Source organism: Delphinapterus leucas, chromosome 18 (genome assembly GCF_059928025.1).
Source record: "Delphinapterus leucas isolate spDelLeu-1000000601 "Yukka" chromosome 18, BTC_Dleu_Yukka2, whole genome shotgun sequence".
NCBI lineage: Eukaryota > Metazoa > Chordata > Mammalia > Artiodactyla > Monodontidae > Delphinapterus > Delphinapterus leucas.
The window spans coordinates 61,206,667-61,225,115 of NC_143146.1; the positions used below are offsets into that span (position 1 = coordinate 61,206,667).

The 18,449-nt window shown below is 43.3% G+C and overlaps 1 protein-coding gene across 6 annotated transcripts in view; it reads right to left on the reverse strand.

Moving 5' to 3' along the window:
- The window catches only part of RCBTB1 (RCC1 and BTB domain containing protein 1), a 48,129-nt gene that overhangs the window by 11,270 nt on the left and 18,410 nt on the right, over nt 1–18,449 (reverse strand). For 5 of the 6 annotated variants that reach the window (XM_022574802.2, XM_022574798.2, XM_022574800.2 and 2 more), the window contains 6 exons: nt 12,682–12,848; nt 9,899–10,057; nt 6,843–6,950; nt 6,198–6,340; nt 4,986–5,176; nt 1,278–1,404 (listed from right to left, as the gene is read on the reverse strand). In XM_022574802.2, the coding sequence (XP_022430510.1) occupies nt 1,278–1,404; nt 4,986–5,176; nt 6,198–6,340; nt 6,843–6,950; nt 9,899–10,057; nt 12,682–12,848 (895 nt within the window). Of the gene's footprint in view, nt 1–1,277; nt 1,405–4,985; nt 5,177–6,197; nt 6,341–6,842; nt 6,951–9,898; nt 10,058–12,681; nt 12,849–15,264; nt 15,398–18,449 lie in introns of all 6 variants that reach the window. The other variant, XM_089899576.1, reaches the window with a different exon arrangement.

Here is an 18,449-nt window from a genome sequence, read left to right on the forward strand (position 1 = left end):
CATTGCTGCACGTGGGCTTTGTCTAGTTGCAGTGAGCGGGGGCTACTCTTCGTTGAGGTGCGCTGGCTTCTCATTGTGGTGGCTTCTCGTTTCAGAGCACGGGCTCAGCAGCTGTGGCTCACAAGCTCTAGAGCACAGGCTCAGTAGTTGTAGCGCATGGGCTTAGTTGCTCCGCAGCATGTGGGATCTTCCCAGACCAGGTATCGAACCCGTGTCCCCTGCATTAGCAGGCGGATTCTTAACTACTGCGTCACTAGGGAAGTCCCTATGAGGAAGTGATTTCTGAATATTCAATTTTCTTCAAGTATAACATATTTTATAATTTTTAAAAAATCACCTTTTCAAATCCTTTTAAAATGAGTTACACTATAAACACAAAAATACTTTCAATATCCATTCAGAATACTAAAAGAATGGCTCCACTTACAAAGGAACTTACCTCATCTGGGAAGTAAAAAGGTGCAGTTGTCTAAGCAAGAACTAATAGATGAAATCGGTCAGAAAACTATACAGGAAAGGAACAGACTGGATGGCGCCAGCTTCACAGATAGAAACATTTCCCGTTCACCTTTTCAGTTAATACTTTGGTGCAGATACTTACTTACTCCCTTAAAGTAATGAATGACATAGCTTTTCGGTTCCTTAAAACTTGTTATTTTGTAAATAAATATTTAACTACATTTTCAAAAAAGACTTGTAAGTGGCTAGTTAAACTCTCAATGGTCTGATTTTATGTGCCTCTTTCTCTGTAATGGTAGCCTCAGTGAGCAATGGTCCAGGTACTAATAAATACAAAGTTCCCTCACATTTATACAAAAAGCTCCTGCCATTTACTATATTTAAAAACATTTCTTTAGTTGGGAATTAGATGTCTCTCAGGGCTAGGAAGTCCAGTATTCCTAAGAGTTTTCTGCTTATGGAAAATGAATCTTTAATTAAGAGTAAAAAAAGATATATAGGCTTTTCACTGATAATCTTTTATATTTTCTTAAACCTTATATACAAATTTTTTGATCAAAATAAGTATTCACGATCTCCTTCATTTGAAAAACAATACAGAAAAATACTACACTACACTTTTTCTAAAAGGCACATGAGTGCACACAAACACACACACATAACACGCAAAACTCTTCATAATAAATGGATTGAGTTGTGCCATTTCTTTCTACTACCAAGATTATTTCTTATTAGTCCCCATTTTGTGGAATAACAAAGAAATGGAGATTGTAGAAGAAAGTAAGGTTATTGATGACTCTAAACTCATGCGAAAATACCTGATTTTCAAAACAGCTTTATGGACATGGATATATTTCCCATCGATACGAAACTTCAGATCGGCAGTTTCCGGACTGTCAAATTCTTTCTTCAGTGACTCCGCAACTGTTAAAAAGTCTTCATGCTCTGAAGGAAACGAGCACATTAATACAGGAAGCTCAGGAAACATGTTCAAGTTTTGAAAGACTTCAGAAAGATAATGATTAGCATGATGGATAATTCCATTAGATTTTTTTCAGAAGAGTTCAGACCTTACTCAACAAATCAATTTCACAGTATTAAATTAAAATCAATGTCACAGAAATTAAATTGAATTTCACAGGCTAATGGGGAAACAAAAAATCAGGGACCCTCATTGGCACTGAATGAAGGTACTATAGACGCAGGAGACAGTTTCTGTCGTCCCCTGAGAGGAGAAGGTGATTCCCAGTAGCTGCTGTTACCTAAGTGTCCTAAGTGTATAAACTTCAGAAAAAAATACATATTTGGAAAGGCCAAATACCAGTCTGACATGCCAAGTTAGACATTAAAAACGTGTATTTTTTTTAAAAAAGAGAAAGTTATAGATCATCATGATTAGGTAACTACTTCTCTCAAAAACTGAGTGGTGCTCTTCTAAGGCTAAGAATTTATCAATTTTCCTTGACAGAAACTCTAAGGACACCTTTGCTCTGCTTCAAGGAGTTGGTAAATTTGACTCAAGGAGTCCTAAGAAACAAACTCACCACTTAGGCTAAGAGTGTGTTCTTTCACAGGGTGACCCTTTTCCCTCGATATCTGGAATCTAAACGTCCTTCTTAACACTAAAACTTAATGCAGTACAAGCAATAATCTCTACACACTATCTAAAAGCAGAGCAAATTTACTTAGTAGGAATGTATACTTAGAAAGAACAGCTTTACAAAACCATGATCACACTGCCTGACAGGAAGGTGTAAGTACATGTAATTCTTATATTTAAGTAGAATTGTGCTATCATGAAGAAAAGTAAAGGCACTTGTACAAACTCATGCAACACTTTCCTGTGCTTTCCATGTGTGAATAAAGGGAAGGAGGTAGAAGAAGGCTAACGGGGAAATTTTTAAAGTCCAGAGACCCACCGCTGGCACTGAATGAAGGTACCATCGATGTGGGAGACAGATTTCCACGTCCCCCGAGGTGAGAAGGTGATTCTCAGCAGCTGACGTTACCAGGGCACATCTTAGAGGAGGGACAACTGCTAAAAACTAGGCTGAAGCTTAACAAAGGAGCTTTCCATGAGCTTTATTATCAGAATCTCCCAAGGAAATACCATTTGCCTAAGCCCTATTCCCTTAACGTACATCCTCCCCCTACCCTGCTAATGCAGAGCTCTCTTGGCTGTGGAGGAGAGGTGGACAAGCTCTCAAAAACCAGGCTTTCCCTGACCCTGTAACCTGAATCCCCAGTGAATGAAAGAAAGGAAATAACTAAGATGGGCAGAGTCCAAGAGTCTAGATTGCTACCAACCTCCCCACAGAAAAAACAGCTTCTTATCAGTGCCTAACTCCTGCATCTAGTCCTAAGAGTTGGACCATCTTGGTTTCTGGCAACAAGTATAGTACCTCCCTTCAGAGAAGAAATGTTCTTCATAGGTGTGAATTCATCCTCTGACTTTCTTCCCGACACACAGCTGAGATCAGAAACTGAGAGGTAACAAACACTTCTGACTTTTGGCGGGTGCAAGAGAAAGAAGTCACCTGGGAGATATATTCAGGGACCATACTTTTTCCAAACTTAATAACAGAAAATATTAGGATGTTTGGTCTGAAAGGAATGTCTTTTCAGGATTAGGATTTTAAAATGCAAGAACCTGAGGGAAGGCTTTTTTTTTTTTTTTCTTTTTTTTTTCGATACGCGGGCCTCTCACTGTTGTGGCCTCTCCTGTTCCGGAGCACAGGCTCCGGACGTGCAGGCTCAGTGGCCATGGCTCACGAGCCCAGCCGCTCCGTGGCATGTGGGATCTTCCCAGACCAGGGCACGAACCCGTGTCCCCTGCATCGGCAGGCGGACTCCCAACCACTGCGCCACCAGGGATAAGGAAAGCCTTTTATAAACAGGTCCAGGTTAAGCAGTATATGGGACTCTGAGATGTGTACAGGGTCTATACATAGGTGTGATTACGGCCAAAGAGTCCCATTCTATGAACTAAATTTTCTTTGCTCACAATATTCACTGCAAAAAAAAATACTGTATTATAAAGAACCTGAAAAAGTTCCGTTTGTTTCACTTTAAGTTGAGCAGCAGTTTCACTTTTCCTAAACATACTCTTGCCCCCATGACCATATAGACTGGTCACCTGATGACAGGACAGCTCCAGCTACATGACACACCTGAGCATGACATGTTATTACAAGACCTTCAATATCAATTGCTGAGCAACCCAAACCCCATGTTGTCAACAGCTATATTAATTTTCAAGCACAGGGTATCATGACACTTATTTCCTCTGCATCACAAACAAAAGAATGATTTAGAAGAAATACATTAGCAAAAAGGTAGAAATAAACAAGAAATAAAAGAAAAAGAGATTAAAATCATCATGTTAATGGCTACACAGCTTGATTACATTTTAACATTTTCAATCAACAATGGACCCTTGAAGAAGACAATATTCAGAAAAGGGACAGATTATATAACCAAACATCAACCTGAATCCACTATCCATTTTTTTTTTTTTTTTAAGGCCGGGCCGTGCGGCATGTGGGATCTTAGTTCCCTGACCAAGGATCAAACCTGGGTCCCCTGCAGTGGAAGCTCAGAGTCTTAACCACTGGACAACCAGGGGAAGTCTCCCACTATCCCTTATAATACCTCTGTTTTGATCCCCTCCTCCCCAAAAAAGTATTTGAGATTCATTGAAAGAAAAATAGGGAAGGAAATTGGAATTAACAACTCCACAAAGTTAACAAAACCACAAGTTTTTCATTTTTTTTTTAAGTTCATTTTTGGTTCATGTTATATGAGATTATGTAATAAATTTAATATAACAAAAGCACTTAAGAACAGGTTCCTCAAACAAATAATTTGTACATGAACGTTCATAACAGCACTATTCACAGTAGCCAAAAGGTGGAAACCATCCAAATGTCCATCACCAAATAAATGGATAAACAAAATGTGGTCTACGTATACAACAGAATACCACTCAGCCATAAAAAGAAAAGAAGTACTGATACAACCTGGATGGGTCTCAAAAGCACTGAGTAAAAGCCAGACATAAAAGGTTGTACATTGTATGATTCCACTTACATGAAACATCCAGAACAGGTAAATCCGTAGAAACAAAAAGCAAATTGGTAGTTGCCAGTGGTTGGGGGAAAGAAAGAATGGGTGTTCTTTTAGGGTGATGAAAGTGTTTTAGAACTTGATATAAATGATGGTTGCACAACATGGTGAAGGTACTAAATGCCCCTGAATCGTACACTTTAAAAATGGTTAATTTTAGGTACGTGAATTTCACTTCAATTAAACTGAAAACACTGAAGGGGAGAAAATAATAAATCCATATAATATTCCATAACGTTTTAATAAATTGTATTATGCAAATCTAATTTGGGGAAAGGTATTAAAGCTAACGGAGGATAAAACATCTTGAACCTAAAAAAGCCCACAGCCAGCAAATGAGCAGGAACACCCGTCAGCTGATGATACCCTTCGCTGGGGGGAGCAGCCCTGAGCTTCCTTACCTATAGACAGGAGGCGCCAGGTGACGGCGGGCGTGGCGAAGCAGGCGAACACGTCATCGGTGGAGGAGAAGTGGGTGAGGTGAGGCAGGGTCACCGACTGGCCCCGGCACTGGCCCCACATGTACACGTGCCCTCCCTGCGTCTTGGCTGCAGACGTGTGGGCAGAGTGGCAGGCCGCAATCTCTATTACCCTGGGAAGTTTTCAGAAAAATGCACATCACTTCTTTTTCACAGAAGCCTAAGCGTGCCACACAAGGTAAATAAAAAGTTCGCGCTCAGAACACCTCAAAAAGCCCAAGATCCAGGGACTTTAGCTACCACGTCATACTGACAAAAGCAAAAGACTAGAGCAAGAGTACTGTGTGTCTCCCTTCCTGGCTGCCCCACTTCTCATGCTAACCTCATTCTGAGTTAGGATGAATAATGCATACTGTTGAAGAAAACCTGGATAAAGGGAATAGAAACCAAAGTAAATGAGGGAAGTGGACCCTGGAAAAAAATGTCCTGACAGTTCTGGAGGCTTAGACAGTAGCAAAAAAAATACTGTATTCAATATACCATTTCCTTACAAATACAACTTTATCTCTTACCCCCTACCAGTGTTCAGAACACTCATTAGGCTGATAGGCACTGGTCCGGGGGTCATGGACTCTGAATGTCCCAATCCAAATGGACATCAAGCCAAACTTACTACATTCTCCGTATGCTTCTTAGGCAGGGTCCCAGAATCAGAAGTCAACATTCTAACACTTAGTGGGTAAGACCTTACAATATGGCTGAACAAACATTAAGCATCTATTCTAGTAACACACATTAAATCAAATCAAAATTTAAACAGATAATGCCCTCTCAAGGGCAGATTTTGTTTAAAAGTTGTTTTAGTTGGCTCAAAAAGAAGAGTTTATACTATGCTTTAAATTTCAACATGGTGACAGACCTTACTTTTCTTCCCTACTAAATAGGCAACAAGAAGCTGCAGGGATTATACCCAGATGCATTAATGCCTGCCTACCAATCTCAGGTGGTTATCTGAGAAAGCTGTGTAAGGATCACGTCAACTTCACGTTCATTCTGACTGGTCCAACACTCCTTTGTTCAAAATGAGAATGTTAATAAACAGAAGAGCTACAAAGCCAAAGACCACAGCTCCAGCACACACAGTCCCAAGTCCCAACGCACACACAATTCCAAGACATGGTACTGACAAGTTACCTTTCTTTCTCCACCATGATGTGTGCTGGGCTTAGCAGGTTATTTTTATTGCCAGTTCCCAGCTGCCCATATGTGTTAGCTCCCCAGGCATAGAGCAAGCCCTCATCAGTTAGTGCTAGAGTATGTGCATAGCCGCAGACAATCTGCAAGTAAATTTAAATGGTTACCATAAACAGGAGAACAGGAAGGGCAGGGAAAACATCTACTTAAAGATTAGGGCCAGCTTCTGCAGAATGCCAATTCATCATCAGGTGTGGGCTGACATTCTCTGGAACATTAAAAAAGCATTAGAAAAGCCTATACCTGAGACTACTAGATATTTTTCCATTCTTTTTTTTTTTTTTTTTTTTTTTACTTATCAAGACCAGTGTGCCAGCACCATGGTCTTGCTTCTCATCATGGGAATTTAGGAAAGATATAATATTAAATGTGGAAGATGAAGGCCCAGGGTACTCTTCAAAAAGACTTACTAAAGAGTACATCTCTGGGAATTCCCTGGCGGTCCAGTGGTTAGGACCCCACACTTCCACTGCAGGAGGCATGGGTTCGATCCCTGGTCGGGGAACTAAGAGCCTGCAACTATTCCGCCAAGTCAGAGCAGGGAAGATAGATGGGGACGAGCACCTAAGGGTCCACCATACGTACCTGGTTCACACAAACGCTGTGCAAAGCTGCCACTCTCACGGGGGTCAGCTGATTGCCGTTGTTTCCCAAGCCTAGCTGACCATTGCCGTTGTAGCCCCAGCCGTATACCTTAGACAGAGAGAGGGGGAGAACAGGCTTTTAAAACTGCTGGTAAGAGGGAAGAGCTAAAAATGTCATCCATCTAAACAAATCAGGTACTTTTTTCACTTCCAACACTCATATTCCACTAAATGTGATCCTACAACTGATCTCCAAACAGAAGATGCTTTAGGGGTAGGGATGACAGAATCTAGCAGACTCCATAGCTTACTAGTTGGATAGCCTTGGGCAAGTCATGAACTCTTGTTTTAGGCATGAGGAAGCTGAGGCTCATTAACAATTACTAAGTACCTACTGTATCTCAGGACCTTGTGAAAGGTACTAGGAATAAGCCTTTGGAAACAGTTTAACAGGAGAGACGGACACATGCAAATTTTTTGCAGCCAGGCAGCAAGTGCTGTAATAGAGAGATAATCAAGGCACTACAGGTAGAGAGGAGAAAGGATTTAGCCACAGAAGAAAGTTTAGGCAAGACTTTTCAGAAAGCAGAGGTCTGAGCAGGGCTGAAGGCACTTCAGGGGGAGGGCACAGAATGTGCTGGAGACAGCTGGGGTGGCGGCTGGGGAGAGAATAGAAAGAAAGGTAAGGGCCCAAAGGGCCAAAACACAAACCGAGGAAAGTGCAATGCATCTGTGCATCTCCCACTGAAATATTCCAAAACTGAGATCAATATGACAACATTTGTATTCTGGAAAGATCACACTGGCGGCAACATGAAGGGTGACTGTGGCGTGTAAGACCAGAGGCAGGGAGACCTCGAAATATAACCTCATCTCCCATCAGCAAACAGGTGAGCTCTGATGAGGGTCCAACGAAGGCGGTGACAGCGGCACCACAAGAGGGACCAGGAAAGAGGTTAAAGAAGGAGACATAAGGGAATGTGGCGATCCCTTAGACGCCCTAAGCAAGAGGGGGTCATCAGCTGAAAGCAGCAGAGCTGGGCATAGGTTTGACAGCGAGTGTTAAAGGTTTAGAATGACCAGCATGGGACATGGGTAAAGTACTGGTCAGGAACAGACAAAAGGCCTGGCTCAAATCAGAAACACGAGATATGGGTGGCAACACGCCCCATGGCAACACAGGGCAAATGGGCATCGGCGAGGGCCTTTCCAGTCAGGGTGACAGAGGGAAAAAGGGGACGTGGAGTTTAGGGTACTAACAAGAGATGGTTACAAGCACTTTCAATGCCAGAAGTCTAATAGGTTTGAACTTTCTGGGGAGAAATTTGGCAATAGCTATCAAAAATTCTAATGACATACTCCCTGACCCAGAAATCCTATTTCTGGGAAATTATTCTATAGACATACTTGCAAGAGTGTGCAAAGATATACACACTCACAAACAGTAACAAAGAAAAGCAGTGCAACGAAGTTTATAAACAACAATTGAAAGGCCCATCAGGAGAGCTCTGGATGAGGGTCATGTGCACAAGGAAAACCAACACCCATACAAAGAAAACTAAGCAACTATTATAATGGAAGCAACTATCAATGGTCTGATAATAGATTCAGGTAAAACATACGTTGTTAAGCAGAAAAGCTGCAGACTGGCCGAAAAAAGCAGTAGGTATAACAATCCCATTGTTTAAAGAAGGTACTTATACTCAACCATACATAACTAACTATAGAGAAAAGTCCAAAAGGATATACATCAAACTATTAACAAAACTGAAGGAAAGGTATCCACTTTTTACTTTGTATGTTTCATTTGTTTTCCTTTGTTGAAATAATCACATAATAATAATTTTAAAATTAAATTAATTTTTTAAAATAAAGAAGTGGAAAATACTGGAATGGAGGATGTTAGATGACTATCCCAAGGAATTCGGAAGCCCTCTGGCGTGATATCAGGATTGATTCAAAAAGTGAGCTAGGGTTTCCCTGGTGGCGCAGTGGTTGGGAGTCCGCCTGCCGATGCAGGGGACATGGGTTCGTACCCCGGTCCGGGAAGATCCCACTATGCCGCGGAGCGGCTGGGCCCGTGAGCCATGGCCGCTGGGCCTGCGCATCCGGAGCCTGTGCCCCGCAGCGGGAGAGGCCACAGCAGTGAGAGGCCCGCGTACGGCAAAAAAAAAAAAAAAAAAAAGAAAAGTGATCTAACAAAGCCGAGCATTCAGTAAACTCTAAACCACCCTCGCACCCCAATGCAGGATGCCATACGTCTGTGTCCAAAGAAGCATCTTTGAATAATTTTTGTGCACTGAGACAGGCACAGGTGGTAACAAGTCCATTGACGTAGAAGCTTCAACCAGAATTATTTTATAGAAATAACGATCAGCTCAAAGGTGACTATGGTAGAAGGTCACTGAAAGGTGGGTTTTTAAAAGTAGCCAATAACAATCAGGACAAAAAATTCTCCTTTTGCAAGTTGCTTCTTCCTGTGGACAAACATTCCAGATGTAGGTAGGTACAGAGGCTTCACGCCCATTAGAGTTACTGCTTATAAACATCACCAGCTAACTTTAAAGAGTGCACATTGCCTCTTGCCTTCTGAGATGGCCCGCACACTCTGTCAGTGGAGTGTGTTTCTCCCAGGGCCGCTCACACTTTCTGAGATGGACCGCATTCTCGCTATGCAATGAGTATCTCTCTAAATAAACCTGCTTTCACTTAAAAAAAAAAAAAAAAAAAAAAAGAGTGCATAGTTCACTTTTTCATTGGAAGAAAGGTAGTATTAAATTCTTTTATCTACTACATTAAATCACAAACAAATACCTATAAGCATTGGGCTATCTGGATCTGGCAAAAACACATTAGAACCTTTACTTGCAGATAAATATTGGAATTTAAAAATTCATAATGAGGAGCAAACATCCTGTGATTACAACCTCAATCAGTTAACTATCTACGGAGCTATCAAAACAAAGCACTCTTCCTTCCAGAATCTACCTGGAAAGAAAAGGACATTTCACTGAAGGAGGAGATAGGAGGAGAAAGCGGGATGCAGACATCGCTCACCTCACCATTGTCCAGAACAGCCATGGATGAGGTCTGACCGCAGGCAATGCCAACCACCCTCTTAATATGTAAACAGTTTGTAACTTTGCGAGGAGTTGGTTGATTTGCTGTAGATCCTGATCCCACCTGGCCACAGTTGTTATAGCCCCAAGCAAACACCTATACAACGGAAGGGGAAAAGAAAAAGAAAGAAGAGTAAGGGTGAAAATTCTACCTCTAACACACAATAACAATCATAAAATAAAAATAAACCCACTTAATGAGTACTTACAATGTGCTAAATGGTCCTAAGTGCTTTACATGCATTAACCCATCTAATCCTCATAGTAATCCTGTAAGATGACCCTGGGGTAGGTACTAGTATCATCCCCATTTTATACATGTAAAATAGAAACACAGAGAGGTTGAGTGACTTGCTTGAGACTCCACAGCTAGCAAGCAGAATTTACTACTAATCTGAACCCAGGCAGTCTAGCAGCGCTCTTAACCACTATGTTATACTTCCACTATAATTATGGCAGCTATATAGGATTTTTAATCCGGCATCAATAGGAAATGAGGTATATGCCACATAAGTATGCCACAGTGATATGAAAAAATCAGCCTAACTCTCTGGGCACAAATAGTCTTTTTTTTTCCATCGAAACTTTTGAAACCATACTATGCTTTTCCCTATCTCACTAATCACCAATAGGAGACATTATATAAATTTTCCTGATGACACAAGCCTAACATCATTGTAATTATCAATCATAGTTCCACGTCCTAACACACGCTCACAAGTACTAAGGAGATGCTGTCCCTACAGGAATGACATGGGGTTGTTAGGCTATTCTTGATGACATTTTCTGAGTTCTCATTTGCTGTCTGTCAGCTCCAAGCAGCTCCCCTCCTCAACTGCATCCTCTTTACTTTTGGCCTGTGATCGGCCGTAACCTGAAAACCAGATTTCTAAGGGAGAGAGACACAAATAGAGCTCTACGCTAAGTTAAAGAAGAAAAACAAAACTAAAAATCACTTTAAGTTAATTATTAACTGAGCCTATCAAATAAGAGTGTGATCAGAGAGAAGAATTACAGAGGAGGGGGGATGCTGGTAGCAGAGGAGATAACTTCCTCCGTCACTAGGAGAATTTGTAAGGACCCCTCTCACCCCCTTCACTTGCCTGTGGGAAGTGGTCCTCACACATCCTGAGTTCCGGCTTCCACAATTCTCTTTTCCTCTGTCAGCACTTTCTATCTAAGTTCACGTGTCTGAGGCTGCCCACGTGATGTCTTAAAACCCACGGCTGATGTCTTAAAAAGAATATGTGCTACAGGTTCATTTCATAGGCACAAAAGAAATAACCTGCCATACTTCCTGAAAGTGGATTCACAGGACTAGCTAGTGTAATAATGCAAATATTTATCCAAAGTAGCATATGCTTCAGGTTAAAATAAACCAGGAATCCAGGCTGCACAAATTAGCAAGTTCTAATTTCAACAATCATTCTTCTGCACTTCTTTTCAAATATCCCAAGTTCCCTTCCAATGCAGTTGCTTTTATTTTAAAAATGGGGACGAGGCTTCCACTAACCAAGAAACAGACTAGGAACAGCAGGTTCTGCACATAAGGCCTGCTAGGCCTGGCTCCAGCACATCCCAGCCATGAAACCTTGATCTCCCTAAGGTGCTTTGGTTTGTTCACCCATAACCTACCCTACTTAGTAAAATCACGGTAACAGCACTGAAGGACTTTAAACAGGGAACGATATGATCTGATCTGCATTTCATAAATCACAGGGGGCAGAGAAGTAATACTGCACAGGCAGGCCAACTAAAAAGCTATAGAATAAAAGAGACCATGGCAACAGTCCAGGAGATGACAAGGCCTGACCTAAGGTGATGGAGAGGAACAAGATGATACAAAAGACTGGAAGGTAGAACCAACAGGATGAGTAACATTTAAGATAAGCATGGAACTTGGGGGGTGAACAGGTTGTTCAGAACCTACTGGAATGTTGGTAAAGTTATTTTCTATGACATCATTACATTTACTGAAAAACAAAATAGACCTTAGGGGATGGGGGCCATTAAAAAAACAAAAGTATAGAACACTGTCATACACATCTGGTTTGTAATCTTAGCAAAAAGCATGAGACTCAACTGCCTTAAGAATTAACTCTACTGTCTTCAAAAGAGTGGTCCTGATCACACAATATAAGTTGTATTAGAAAAAGGGTTCATTCCCATACTGTTCTTAGCGACGCACACGGGGCTACTATGTTCACACCATATCCAAGTACAAATATGGTCATTTTTTTTTGAAAAGCAAGGCACTTTCACAATAGCCAAAGGCAGAAATGACAGATAAATGGATAAACAAAATAGACAATTAAATATTTTTCAGCTTTAAAAAGGAATGAAATTCTGCCGCAGGCTGCCACATGGATGAACCTGGAGAATATTATGCTGAGTGAAATAAAGGCAGTCACAGTGGACAAATACTGTATGATTCCACTCATGTGAGGTACCTATAGTCAAATTCTTAGAGATAGAAAGTAGAATGGTGCTTGCCAGGGGCTGGGAGTAAGAGAAAGGAGAGAGAGTTAATGTTTAACTGGTACAGAGTTTCAGTTTTGCAAGACGAAAAGAATTCTGTGGATGCATGGTGGCGAGGGTAGCATAACAATGTGAATATACTTGTCACTAAACTGTACACTTAAAAATGGTTAAGTTGGTAAATTTTATGTTACATGTATTTTACCACAATTTAAAAATAAAGAATAAAGGCAGGGCACTTACCTCTCCATCAGCTGCCAGAGCCATTGAATGATGTGAGCCACAAGCTACTTCAACCACTTGCTTGATCAAGAGGTTGGTGCAGACTTGGATGGGAGCAATGCCTTGGTTGGTCGTCCCATTCCCAAGCTGGCTATATCCATTGTGGCCCCAGGCATAAACAACTCCATCTATACAGGGTGGCCGCACACAAAGAATCAGCTCAAAGAAGAAACAGTAACCCCTGTACTTTGCTCAACTCATCTTCCAAGCTTAATTTCTTTTTGTGACATTGTGATTTATAAGAAATACGTATCTGGTCACCCAGATTACAAAAATACACTTATCTTGTATATTTAGTCTTCACCCACAGTTCCTGTCTCACAGCTCCCAAAACCGGTGGAATATCCTAAGTGTTGAGAACGATAAGGGTATCTTTTGTCATGTGACTGAGGTGACTTTTGGAAGCACCTAAGGATGATGGGTCTGTTGCCAGAAGAGCCAACCACAAGATGAGAGGGTTGGAGGGGAGAGGGGCTGGAGGCGGAATTAACTGCCAGTGACTTAGACAATCACGACTATGTAATGAAGCCTCCATAAAAACCAAGGAGGACAGCTAATTCTGGCCCCTGTTCAGAGAGCTGCCATGTCGGGGAACCAGAACACTTACATGCGCCACTGTGCCAGGCACCAGGCTCTACGAGGACAGAAGGTCCTTTCTTCGGGCTGTTAACTCATATCCTTTAATATCCTTTTATAATAATCAGTAATCTAGTGAGTAAATGGATTTTCTGGAGTGCCGGGAGCCATTCTAGCAGATTAATCAACCCAAGGAAGGAATTCCCTGTCGGTCCAGTGGTTAGGGCTCTGTGCTTCCACTGCTGAGGGCCCGGGTTCGATCCCTGGTTGGGGAACTAAGATCCCATGTGCCACATGGCGGGGCCCAAAACAAAGGAAAACCCAAGGAGAGGGTCACGGGAACCTCTGATTTGCAGCAGGTTAATCAGAAGCACAGGTAACAACGTGGTCTTGTGACCAACATCTGAAGTGGAGGGTGGTCTTGTGGGACTGAGCCCTTATGGAATGTGATTCTATCTCCAGATAGGTAGTATCAGAATTGTGTTGGATTCCTGGACACCGTGCTGGTACCCGAGAATTACTTCTTGTTGGGGGATGCACACACACACACACACACACGGAACTGGGTACACACACACACACACACACACACACACACACACACACACACACACACACACACACACGGAACTGGGTCCAGGAACTCTCTATTCAGTTGATGCCAGAAACAGGATTTGCAAGAACAGCCCTGGCTCACAGACACGTGGTTTTTGAAGACAAAGGATAAAAGGGCAAGGAATGAGGAACCTCTGATTCCTAGATGGCTACCTAGTCACCATGGTATGAAACTGCAGCTGTGGTGCAATCAGTTACTAAAGGTGAAAGTTACCAATGCCGTTTAGAAATGGGAGTAGACGGAACTCCCAAGGAGTTGGCTCAATGGATATATAAGGAAATGCAAAATAAGAAGCACACTAAATAAACAATTCCTGGGACTTCCCTGGTGGTCCAATAGCTAAGACTCCACGCTCCCAATGCAGGGGGCCCGGGTTTGATCCCTGGTCAGGGAACTAGGTCCCATGTGCTGCAACAAAGATCCCACATGCAGCAACGGAGCTCCTGCGTGCCACAACTAAGACCCAGCACAGCCAAATAAATAAATGAATACTTTTAAATCAATAAATAAACAATTCCCCGCTTATTTCATATGTAAGAGCCAAAATAAAAATAAAACAAAGTGCTTGGCCTTGATGCTGATTCAAGCTCAGATATGGGTCAATCTGAGCTCCAGCCATTAGCCTCAAAGCTGCCTAGAAAGGGAAACGTTACGCAACAGAAAGTACCTCTAGTACCTCTGGGTCGCCAAGAAAACAGTTACCATAGGAGAAGGGCAAAAACAAGAAACAACTAAAAGCAAGGGATATAGTGTGAAGGAACTGGCTTGCTTTGAGGAGCAGCAGCATCAGTTTTCTGAGGAACCTTTACTGAACCGGATTGTGAGAGGAACTAATTCAAGGGCTGTGTCTTTGACTTTGAAAGGCTGCAGAGTGGAAGAGCATGTCTGCGTTGATGCAGGACCCACTGCTCTCTACTGAACAATCACAGGTGGCTGTACATGATCCAGACACTCAGGAGGTTATTCCCGAGCAGACAGCCAGGTTGGTGGACTGGATGAAAGCCACTGTAAAGTCTGTTTATCCTGATGAGAGGGATTTCCCAACTCCCCCTATTAATGCCAGATGGAACACCCCAGATGAAGCAGCTGAGATGCTTCGCATGCAAGCCATGTGGGACTGGCTTTATGATGACTGGGATATTCACCCACTGAATACGCCCATTACCCAGATTATGGTAAATGCTGTGATTAAGGGGGTCCCTGTTACATGGGCACCTCATGTAACTTTACTGCTACAAAATCAGTTTGAGACACCTTATCTAATTTGCTATCTCAACTTCCCCATAGGGGCCTTACTAAGAACATTAATTATGAAAATAGGGAAAGACAAAGGGGAGAATCAAGGGACTCACCCCAGCAGAGCGAAAGTCTTCAAACGGTTGTTACAAAGTGGGATGAATAAATCGGATGCTGATGCAGTTGAAACCAAGGTGTGGCTGCAGCACGACCAGAGACTGGTGAACCAATGGGACCCCATGTTGGTTTCTAAAATTAAAGGGCCCCAAACAAGTCCGCTCTATTTATCCCAGCTTGGAAGGCATTAAAAAGCCAGAAGGTAAAGATTAAGATAAGAAAATTGACCAGGAATGCCCTGGGGCAATGGTAAGGAAGATTAATCAAGATAAAGATTGACCTAAAGGCCAGGATCTTCTGGCCCGACCCCCAGCAAGGCACCCAAAGGCATAAGCACATGTGTGGGTAAAACAGCCATGGGGAGGAGAGGAAACTTTTCTGATACAGGACCCCAATGCACTGTGATTCCAAAACCCGTTGGTGAAGTCTTAACAGCTAAGGTTAGAATGGGGGATACAGATGGGTAACAGTTGATGGGACTCAAGTGAAAATCTGAATGAAAACTGGGGTTTTGGAACAGATTCTGTGTGATGAGGACGCATCCCCCTTACCTGAACGGAGTCTTGGGATGGATATTACATCGGACTGGGGACTGCTTCCCCAACCTAACATTGTAAAAGAGAAGGCGTGTAAATCTGCCCTCAGGCCGGTTTTACTGGGCGCTAGATGGGAACCACTAGAACTGCCTGAGCCTGCACAGGTGCTGAACTTAAATACAGAACACCTTGTGGACAGAAAGAGCTCACCATTTTAATTAAAGCTGGAACACTGGTACCAATGCACTCACCGTACGGTAGCCCTGTGAGGCCTGGGGAAAAGGCAGGTGGCTCCTAGGGGCTAACGGTAGGCTATGGAGGCGTAAATAAAGTTGTGCCGCCTACAGCCTCAGCAGTTCCGGTCGTGGCTTCAGCCTCAAAGAAGGTGCAGCAGGCCAGCAGAAGCCGGAACCCAGGGGCTGACCTTGCACATGCTTCCTTCTCAATCTCAGAAAAAAGCCAGCAGCAGTTTGCCTTCATGTGGGGAGGATCCTGGTTTACTTTTACTGTATCATCACAGGTTTATCTGAACTCACAAGCTTACTGTCACAATTTGGTCAGAAGGGATCTGGACTTGACACAGGTCTCAAGTGCAATCATACACTATACTGATGACATTATGACAATGCTGGAAACTGAAGAGCAGGCAAGGAGTGATGTGAATGCCATGGTGACACACGTGACCCACTGGGGCTGGTTAATAAATCCCACAAACGTCCCAGGGCCTACCCAACAGTAAAATTCTTAGGAATAACCTGCCGAAGCCACGAAGAACATTCCACCAGAGGCTAAACTAAACTGCTGTCGCCACCCACCCCTAGGACCAAAGAAGCAGCAGCAAGCCCGCATTTGGGTGGTTTATCTGGCATTTGGAGAATACATATTCCACATCCGGAAACCATGCTAGCTCCCATCTATAAGATTACCCGAAAGACAGCTGTATCTGAATGGGGACCTGCGGAAGAGCAGCCCGTGTCTGAATGAGCAGAGGGCGGCAGCTCTCCCAGTGCTTATGGGGCTTTACGGCCCCATCAGATATGATTCTGAGGGTATCTGCCACCTGCACTCCGCAAGAGGAGCTTATGGCAAACCCGGGAGCAGCTCCCAGCAGTGACCACTGGGATTTTAGACCAGAAAATTCCCAGATGCCGCTGTCTGGTACACACCATTTGAGAGAAAATTAGTAGCCTGGGCATTAATTGAGACTGCCTCAATGATTGAAGGACATAAAATAATCATGAGACCTCAGATGCCCATAACATCCTGGGTGGTGTCGGAGAAGCCCTCTAATAAGAAAGGCGGTGACCCAAAGAGTTTCGTAATAAAACAGAAATGGTTTACAGGGGAGCGTGCTGCTGGGGGGATGCAGACAGGCGTGAGCAGGGAGCCTCTTTTCATCTAGGACCGACTTTGGAGCTGCCTGAGGAGCTGCTGGAACCCACTGCCTTGTGGACATGCCCTGTGAAGCTCTAACTGAACAACAAAGAGCTGCTTGCTTTACAGACACCATTCCAAGGTGAATGGACAATATCCCATTTGGAGAGCGCCCACGTTAAGACCAGTGGATGGCAAGACTGACTGAAGGAGTCAAGAATAAATCAGTGCAGTGGGCTGAACTGCAGGCTGTTTTCCGAGCAGTGATGGAAGAATTAAGCAATGGTAAAAACCCGTATGTTTGGGTCTTTACCAACTCATGGGCTATAGCCAATAGCCTGGCTGTATGGTCAGGTAGATAAGCAATGGAAACTAGACTGTTAAAGGGATGCCCACATGGGGCATGGCCCTATGGAATCACTCTGGGAATTTAAGAGGCACATTAAAGTAGGACATGTTGGTGCCCATCACAAGAAGCTGACTGGAACCACCAAGTGGACCATTTGGTGCACTCCCTTGACGTGGCCACCTGGGTCCATGGAATGAATGGGCACAGTGGGGCTGCAGCAATGCAGAGGTGGGTTGAATCTAGACATATTTCTCTTGCACTTTGAGAGGCACAAAATGCCAACAAGAACCATTCTGTCAACAAGAGAGCCAGGGACTGCAGATGGCTATGGGGAAAACTCCCCGGGGAGAAGGCCCCCCCCTCCCCACACAGAGCTAGCAGGGGGATTACACTGGAACAATGCCAGTAGCCTCAGGGGCTATAAATGGGGTCCTAACAGGAAGAGATCCTTTACTCTGGACTGAGACTTGCATACCAGGTAGTAGAGGCAAATACTCAAAATAGTATTAAAGGACTAGAACAGAAAATACTGTACCTTTTTTTTTCTTTTTGCTCAGACAAATCACTGATCAATGGCATGGGTAAAATAAAGGCATTTCAAAACAGTGTCTCAAAGATTTCTCTCACACCTGCTTCCTTGAGAAGCTACTAGGGATGTGTTTCACCCAAATGAGGGTATAATCCAAGGAGGAAGACACAGGACACAAAAAATAGGGGATCCAGAAAGAACAAAGAAGGGACATCCGAGGATGATGGTGAAATGAAGTTTTAGGCCGACGGCTGTGCAACAGCCTAGAGTGACCAGTCCAGGCTAGAGTAGGGGGACAGAACACTCCGGAGATGTACTGATATGCTCAGAGGTGCCCAGAAGCAACACTGTGCTATAGGGACTTCCCTGGTGGCGCAGTGGTTAAGAATCTGCCTG